Source organism: Oncorhynchus mykiss, chromosome 8 (assembly GCF_057628025.1).
Source record: "Oncorhynchus mykiss isolate SJ-2025 chromosome 8, ASM5762802v1, whole genome shotgun sequence".
NCBI lineage: Eukaryota > Metazoa > Chordata > Actinopteri > Salmoniformes > Salmonidae > Oncorhynchus > Oncorhynchus mykiss.
The window spans coordinates 68,983,472-68,993,015 of record NC_143029.1 but is presented as its reverse complement, the minus strand read 5'-3'; the positions used below and the strand labels follow the sequence as shown (position 1 = coordinate 68,993,015).

The following is a 9,544-nucleotide window of genomic DNA, read 5'->3' as shown; positions in this document are numbered from 1 at the left end:
AGACGTGTGGTGCTGCATGAGGCAAATGGTGAACACACAAGATAGTGACTGGTTTTCTGATCCACACCCCTACCTTTTATAAGGTATCTGTGACCAACAGATGCATATCTATATTCCCAGTCATGTGAAATCCATTGATTTGGCCCTAATTAATTAATTTAAATTGACTGATTTCCTTATATGAACTGTAACTCAGTAAAATTTTGAAATTGTTGTATGTCGGGTTTATATTTTTGCTCAGTCTAGATAGACATAAGTATTTTGCAGTATGTATTGCGCCATTCCATGAGTGTGCTTGAGGCAACACTAAACAAACTCGTTGACATGTTTACCTGTGTAGCTTCCTGAGAGTGGAGGAGCCGTACCTTTTAGCTGCAGTGGTGGAGCAACACTTTTTTTTAAAAGCCTTGCAATAACCATTCTGGAAAAACAAACACACTTTGCAAGTGATTCACACGCAGCCTTTGGAGACACGTGCGCTTTTTCCCCCCGGAGATCACTGGCTTCGAAGGCTCGAGCGCCAAAGACCAGTGTGGACTGAATGCTACTGAATGAGCAGTTTGTGAAACGTGGACTACAAAGTTAAGAATATTTTTATTTACTCTAACATAATAAATAACTAGGCCAACTACACGTTTGATTAACATCACTTAATGATACCACACTGAAGAGGAAATTCGAGGGAACGATTGATTCTGCTAAATTTGGCGCGACAACTGATTCTGGTTAGTTTGCCTCGTGCACACTTTTCTACTCGCACTGTGTGTTTTCATTTTCGAGTGGCCATGTTGAGATGAACGTAGTTTATGAACGAAACAGCTGTATAGCTCTGCATATAGCTCTGTTTTTCAGGTAGCCTACCAATCGAACAAAACATGAACTCCTCAGCAGGTGCAGGCAACTACCGAAGGGGCTCCACTAAGGGAGAGAAGGTAGGCAATGCTATCAAACCTTTGCGTAAAATGAGTGCGTGAAATTCATCCACCTCAAAGGTCTTCTCCTTTTCGTATACAAAAGGTACAGAGTAGCCTTACCAGGTGCCACTGTTTTGTATTTGATTAAAACATACCATCTATTTAGACAGCAAGGAGTAGGTTCATATCAATTATATGTTCCCAATTCCTTTTAGTTGTGCTGAATAGTCTACTTTCCACACTATGTGCGCCCAAGAAAGATTCGCTGTTGCTGCTGTAAATTAAAATCCGTTTTCGCCCCATTGGGCGACACCGTAGCAGTCTGGCAGCTCGCCCACACCGAAAAACATGATTCGAGACAAGGAGACCCGTGTTGGTCTGTTCAGGTGATGTTTTCATTCACAGTTTTTCAATTCAACAATTTAACATGGTCCGATCAGACCGATGCCCGCGCAGCCGTGCCCATTATGGCTATTTTGTTTTATTTTATTGTGCCAGAAAGTGGTGACTGCAACCCCCCTAAAAAAACAAACAATAGCGAGCCTTGTGTTGTATTCCAGCGCTAAAGAGATGCCAACTGGAACAAACCGTGCACCACCAAGTTCATTAGTGGTTGATTGGCAGTTCTTTGATGTCAAGTGAAGCCCATTATGCTACCCAGGGGATGGCATTGTTCTTGTTAGCCTTTCCCTGCTGAACTTCAAACACTGTGTTTTCACCCCGGGTACAACTTAGGTTTTAGAGTTGGGGGGAACATAATTCTTGTTTTTATACAGTTGGATAAAGCACACCATGGCCTCGTTTTGTATCACATTCCAATGATACAGCTGGGGGGGACTTAAAAATGCAATTTCAGAATGTGGGGGGATGACATGTCCCATCCCCAGTGAAAGTTGCACCCCTGGTTTTCAGCAGTGAGCCCAGGGAATACATGCCACAACTTTTCCTCGGTTATTTAATATAGCTAATAAATAAAATAACCAGGTTAATTGCTCTTAGTTTAAAGGACGTCACGCTGCTTGCTTAGACAGATCAACATTCACTGGGGGGAGGGGTTGTCCAAAATAGGGGAGTCAAACTTTTTTTTTGCTTTGGGGATGGTTGTGTTATTTTTATTGGGCACAGGGGAGGGTAGTGCGGTTTTTCCCTGGCTTACATTCACACTTCTGCTAACATTTTCCCTATAAACAATGGCTTGACTGACTTTTGATATTACCTTAATAAAGTTTAGAAACGTTTGTGAAGGTATGGTGTGGGTATTCTTAAGCTTTATCTACTGCAGGCCTATGATATGAAGGTAGTGCACCCGGCGCTCCAACTAACTCTGACAGTTTAACTTGAAGTTAGGAAGACCAGGCCTACCAGAGTTACTCCTATAATGTAGCAATATAATGCTTATCATTATTCAAAATATTCTGATAGAAAATGTACGAATTAGCCTCCTTCTGTACATCTATTTCTTTCTCTCTAGGGTTACACATATGCTTATATATATATATATATATATATATATATATCATACAGTGGACACCTAAGCCTTTGCTTGCAATGCCCTGATACATTTAGTGCTTAAATCTCTGACAGCTGAACCGTGAGGTGGATAATTATTATTTTAGGAAAGTAGCCTAAAAAAGATAGGCTATAAAGTTCTGCATATGCTACACATCGAAACACAAGGGATAGTGTTTTTCTAATTTTTTTGTTTTAAGGACATGTAAATGTGGCTCATTTGGCCAACATCCATTGTTTATTGATGGGACAGGCAGACCAAGGTCGGATCTGAATGCATATGTATGTCCGTACAATTTCTCAAATGTCCGGTAAATTAAAATCCTCCCTGTCATGTTGTCCGGTGCCAAATTTTCCTAAAGGAAACTCTGAAATGGCATATTGTTTTTATGAAGATTTTAGAATATTCACATGAAAATCTGTCGCTAATTGGATGGAAACCTAGCTATTCCCCCTAAAGACTTTGTCAAGTGCACTAGTCCAGTGTCACTTTGATTATGCCTGCACATCATGGTTCACCAGCAGCCCCAAACATCTAAACGATAAGTTACCAGCCAAACAAGCGTGTAAGAATTGAACTTAAACTCCCTCCTCATACTCATCTGTAGGTTAAGCATTTTTCTGTCTCTATATCTGTGATGTGTCTATGTAATTGTATTTATGTAGAAAATAGGGGATCAAAATGGAACTAAGTCCCCGACTTTGTGTGTATATTTATTTTTTTAACTGACAAGTAAAATCAATCAATCCATATTGTGCAGCGGCCAATTCATGAACAGAAAGAGTGATTGGTTACAAAACACTAAAAAGTTTGACATTCTGAGATTGTCAAGCCAACCCTTCAATACTGGGTAAGCCAACCAGGTAGGGAGGGATGTATTTTCTGTTTGTTGAAATTGACATAGTCTATTTATTGTGGTGTTGAAAATGCAAACCATGGTAGTGCCCGAGGTCGGTATGCTTTTTTTTATTGGTTGTGTGGTGAGGTGGCACAGAAACCTGTTGGTGGGAAATGAATTGCATATATTTTATACAATTATAAATATGGCATCAAAATGTTGAAAATCTGATTTCCCCTTAGTTGATCATTGTCTGCAGCCGACTGATTGTGGTGTAATGAAACAGGCAGAGAGAGTGAGCTCATCTGTGGTGGTCGGAAAACCCTCAACCTTCCGGACCGGAGCAGCGCGTGGCATCAACTGTGCCACAAAAGCATGCTGAAGTCGATATCCATGTTTTATAAACACAGGGTTGCTACAGTTATTTTTGGTTGAAAACATTATTTTGAGTTAATTCGATGAGGGGGGAGGATATTACATTTATTTTACAGTACAAGGAAAAGATCATGTGAAACTATTTGTAATGTTGGGAAGGGGAGTGCATTTTTTTTATGACACCTTGAGTTGGACCAGCCAGTACATTTCAATCTGTCCCTTAGCGAGTGCAGCTTCCCCTTGATTCGGCTCATACCAAGGCTTGAACCCAAACTCTGCCTCACAAACACACGTGACCGCCCTCCTAAAGTGTCTTACCCACTCACGCCAACATGGCAGCGCAAGTGGAGACACTTCAGGCTGAGGAGTGAGTTTCACAGATCCCCATCTGCTACATTACTCAAATTTTAGAAACACTAAAGCTAATCTCACTGAACAACTGACTGGTAGCTGTCCAAGGTGCTGGTGTGTATTTGCTGGATAATGAGGTGACTGAACTGCCTAGTGTTGGGATAATTAACCCAAATTACCACTAAATGACATCTTGATTTACTTACACTGTAAGCAATCTATGGACAACGTAAGACAGAAATCCATGCTTTGCTTTTGTTTACTTGGCACGACCTTCAAATGCTAACTTTTTTTTCAATATCCCCAAAATTATATCCCCAATATCCAAATTATCATAAATTATTGAGCTACGCAATACATTTTAGACACTTTAGGATGATTTGAACATAAAGTTTATGGGGGAAAATGTTTCTGTATCTATGAGAAACATACAAATATTGCCATTTAATCCCCACTTAAAACGATTTGAAGGGGTAATATCAGTTTCCATAATACAGGTATCATTGGTCCTTGTGTTTTGTGGCATGGCATCACTTGTGCAGATCTGTACTGCACCTGAACTGTAGTCTTCCATCTCTGGTTGTTTTGATTTACTATGGTTGCGTCTCAATAATCTGTTCCTTCTCCTTTCTGTGTACTTGTTCACTTCCCTTCATGGATTTGAAAGGAAATTCCCTCTAGCACATTCCTACACCAATCCAATGCAGTAGTGAACAAGTGCACAATATGGATCAATTAAGGTCATTTTCTGAAGATATCCCCAGAGGACCATACAGTCTGTCCTCTTGCTGAAAACAGAGGTGAAAGCTTTGCTTTGATTCCCAAGAGATAATGCTACTGTCCACATTTATTTGGGAAACTGTTGAACTGGCAGTTCATTTCCTGGGAGAAATATCAATAAAACACATTAATTGAGATTGGAGTACATCATTTTGATTAATCTCATAGTCTGGACAAACTGTGCAAAATTAAATATTCAACCTACAATATGTTACTTTGTATGCATTACCTCCGCGATGCATACAAAGGCCTTCCCCGCCCTCCCTTCGGCATATCTGACGACGACGCCATCTTGCTGGATGTACCAGTGACTAGAACCATTTTAACACTGGTCTGACCAATTGGAATCCACGCTTCATGATTGTTTTGATCACGTGGACTGAGATATGTTCCGGTCAGCCTCAGAGAACAACATCGATCTATCTACTGACTCGGTGAGTGAGTTTATATGGAAGTGCATTGTAGATGTTGTACCCACTGTGACTATTAAAACCTAGCCTAACCAGAAACCGTGGATGGGTGGCAGCATTCGCACAGAACTGAAAGCGCGGACCACCGCATTCTACCATGGAAGAGGTCTGTGAATATGGCTGAAATTAAACAGTGTAGTAATTCCTTCCGAAAGGCAATTAAACAAGCGAAATGCCGGTACAGGGACAAAGTTGAGTCGCAATTCAATGGCTCAGACACAAGACGTATGCGGCAGGGTCTACAGGAAATCACGGGACTACAAAAAAAACCAGGCACACCACGGACACCGACGTCGCGCCTCCAGACAAACTAAACACCATCTTTGCCTGCTTTGAGGATAATACAGTGCCACCGTCGCAGCCCGCTAACAAGGAGTGCACCCCCCTCCCATTCTCCTTGCCGACGTGAGTAAAACATTTTAAAAGTGTTAACCCTCGCAAGGCTACTGGCCCAGACGGCATCCCTAGCCGCATCCTCAGAGCATGCGCAGACCAGCTGGCTGGTGTGTTTACGGACATATTCAATCGCTCCCTATCCCAGTCTGCTGTCCCCTCATGCTTCAAGATGGCCACCATTGTTCCTGTACCCAAGAAGGCAACGATAATTGAACTAAATGACTACCGCCTGTAGCACTCACTTCTGTCATCATGAAGTGCTTTGAGATACTAGTCAAGGATCATATCACCTCCACCTTACCGGCCATCTTAGACCCACTTCAGTTTGCATACAGGTCCATAGACAATGCAATCGATATCACACTGGACAATGCCCTATTCCATCTGGACAAGAGGAATACCTATGTAAGAATGCTGTAGTCATTGACTACAGCTCAGCATTCAACACCATAGTACCCCTCAAGCTCATCATCAAGCTGGAAGCCCTGGGTCTCAACCCCGCCTTGTGCAATTGGGTACTGGACTTTTTGACGGGCCGCCCCCCCAACATCTCCACTTCGCTGACCCTCAACACTGGGGCCCTACAAGAGTGCGTGCTCAGCCCCCTCCTGTACTCCCTGTTCCCCCATGACTGCGTGGCCATGCACTCCTCCAACTCAATCAAGTTTGCAGACAACACAACAGTAGTGGGCTTGATTACCAACAACGACGAGACCGCCTACAGGGAGGAGGTGAGGGCACTCGGCGTGTGGTGTCAGGAAAATAACCTCTCACTCAACGTCAACAAAACGAAGGAGATGATCGTAGACTTCAGGAAACAGTAGAGGAAGCACCCCCCATCCACATCGAAGGGACAGCAGTGGAGAAGGTGGAAAGTTAAGTTATTCGGTGTACACATCACAGACAAACTGAAATGATCCACCCACACAGATAGTGTGGTGAAGAAGGTGCTTCTTCAACCTCAGGAGACTGAAGAAATTTGTCTTGTCACTCAAAACCCTGACAAATTTTTACAGATTCACAATCGAGAGCATCCTGTCGGGCTGTATCACCGCCTGGAACGGCAACTGCATTGCCCTCAACCTCAAGGCTCTCAAGAGGCCTGTTCACACCGCTACCATCCAGAAGGCGAGGTCAGTACAGGTGCATCAAAACTGGGACCGGGAGACTGAAAAGCAGCTTCTATCTCAATGCCATCAGACTGCTAAACAGCAATCACTAACTCAGAAAGGCTGCTTCCTATATTGAGACCAAAGTCACTGGCCACTTAATAAATGGATCACTAGTCACTTTAAATAATGCCACTTTAAATAATGCCACTTTAATAATGTTTACATATCTTACATTACTGATATCATATGTGTGTATACTGTATTTTAGACCATCTCTGCCACTCATCCATATATTTATATGTACATATTCTCATTAATCCCGTTTAGATTTGTGTGTATTAGGTAGTTGTTGAGGAATTGTTAGATATTACTGCACTGCCAGTACTCGAAGCACAAGTATTTCGCTACACTCGCATTAACATCTGCTAACCGTGTGTGTGTGTGACCAATAAAATTTGATTTGACTACCTCTAGAGGGCATTGCAATCTGGACCCTCTCTTTCTAAAATTATCTGCTGCAATTGTTGCAACCCCTATTACTAGCCTGTTCAACCTCTCTTTCATATTGTCTGAGATCCCCAAAGATTGGAAAGCGGCCGCAGTCACCCCCCTCTTTAAAGGGGGAGACACTCTAGACCCAAACTGTTACAGACCTACAGTATATCTATCCTACCCTGCCTTTCTAAGGTCTTCGAAAGCCAAGTTAACAAACAGATCACTGACTATTTCGAATCCCACCGTACCTTCTCCACTATGCAATCTGGTTTCCGAGCTGGTCATGGGTGCACCTCAGCCACGCTCAAGGTCCTTAACGATATCATAACCGCCATCGATAAAAGACAATACTGTGCAGCTGTATTCATCGACCTGGCCAAGGCTTTCAACTCTGTCAATCACCACATTCTTATCGGCAGACTCAACAGCCTTTGTTTCTCAAATGACTGCCTCGCCTGGTTCACCAACTACTTATCAGACAGAGTTCAGTGTGTCAAATCAGAGGGCCTGTTGTCCGGACCTCTGGCAGTCTCTATGGGGATGCCACAGGGTTCAATTCTCAGGCCGAATCTTTTCTCTGTGTACATCAATGATGTCGCTCTTGTTGCTGGGGATTCTCTGATCCACCTCTACGCAGACGACACCATTCTGTATACTACTGGCCATTCTTTGGACACTGTGTTAACTAACCTCCGGACGAGCTTCAATGCCATACAACTCTCCTTCAATGGCCTCCAACTGCTCTTAAATGCAAGTAAAACTAAATGCATGCTCTTCAACCGATCGCTGCCCACACCTGCCCGCCCGTCCAGCATCTACTCTGGACGATTCTGACTTTTAGAATATGTGGACAATTACAAATACCTAGGTGTCTGGTTAGACTCAACTCTCCTTTCAGACTCACATTAACCATCTCCAATCCAAAAATAAATCTAGAATTGGCTTCCCATTTCGCATCAAAGCGTCCTTCACTCATGCTGCCAAACATACCCTCGTAAAACTGACTATCCTACCGATCCTTGACTTCGGTGATGTCATTTACAAAATAGCCTCCAACACTTTACTCAGCAAATTGGATGCAGTCTATCACAGTGCCATACATTTAGTCACCAAAGCCCCATATGCTACCCACCACTGTGACCTGTATGCTCTCGTTGGCTGGCCCTCGCTTCATATTCGTTTTCAAACCCACTGGCTCCAGGTCATCTATAAGTCTTTGCTAGGTAAAGCCCCATCTTATCTCAGCTCACTGGTCACCATAGCAGCACTCACCCGTAGCACGCGCCCCAGCAGGTATATTTCACTGGTCACCCCCAAAGCCTATTCCTCCTTTGGCCGCCTTTCCTTCCAGTTCTCTGCTGCCAATGACTGGAACGAATTGCAAAAATCACTGAAGCTGGAGACTCATATCTCCCTCACTTACTTTAAGCATCAGCTGTCAGAGCAGCTCACTGCACCTGTACATAGCCCATCTGAAAAAAGCCCATCCAACTACCTCATCCCCATACTGTTATTTATTTATTTTATTTTGCTCCTTTGCACCCCAGTATCTCTACTTGCACACTCATCTTCTGCACATCTATCACTCCAGTGTTTAATTGCTAAATTGTAATTACTTCGCCACTACAGCCTATTTATTGTCTTCCCTCCCTTATCCTACCTCATTTGCAAACACTGTATATCGATTATTTTCTATTGTTTTATTGACTGTACGTTTGTTTATTCCATGTGTAACTCTGTGTTGTTATTTGTGTCACACTGCTTTGTTTTATCTTGGCCAGGTCCAGTTAAAAATGAGAACTTGTTCTCAACTCGCCTACCTGGTTAAGTAAAGGTGAAATAAACAAATAAAAATAAAAATGACCTCCCAACAAATGTCTTCAGATTATGTGTTGACAGTTTTATGACAGAAACATACTGTACATGCATGCAGCCAGATTAGGAAGATCACTGCATGCAGCCTTGTCAGTTCAACTACTGAAAGAAGTATTACTGTGAAAAGTAGTATTACTTCCACCTCTATCTTTACGTTGGTCATTACCTTGGTTTGGCACATTTGTTGTAATTGATCAACCACTATTGTGATACACTGGCAATAATGCTAGTATTATATCTGTTCTGTGGTGTCTTCATTCATGATTTCAATTAATTCACTAATGCATCAATATCACAACCAACATAATGAGTCAAAGTGACGTGATGACAATTATCATTCAAATGGTATAGCAGCAATGGCATGGCATAGGTTCCAATAATGCTAGTGAGATTGCCCTCTGCTGGAGGGATATGGTACTGACCTCTGG

The 9,544-nt window shown here is 42.6% G+C and overlaps 1 protein-coding gene across 1 annotated transcript in view; it reads left to right on the top strand.

Annotated features, from left to right (window-relative positions):
* Nucleotides 1-498: 498 nt before the first annotated feature.
* Nucleotides 499-9,544, top strand: part of LOC110530968 (A-type potassium channel modulatory protein DPP6) — a 169,145-nt gene continuing 160,099 nt past the window's right edge. Inside the window, exons 1-2 of the mRNA XM_090182396.1 lie at nt 499-725; nt 853-932. Of these exons, the coding sequence (XP_090038522.1) occupies nt 876-932 (57 nt within the window). The 5' untranslated portion in view covers nt 499-725; nt 853-875. The remainder of the gene's footprint in view (nt 726-852; nt 933-9,544) is intronic.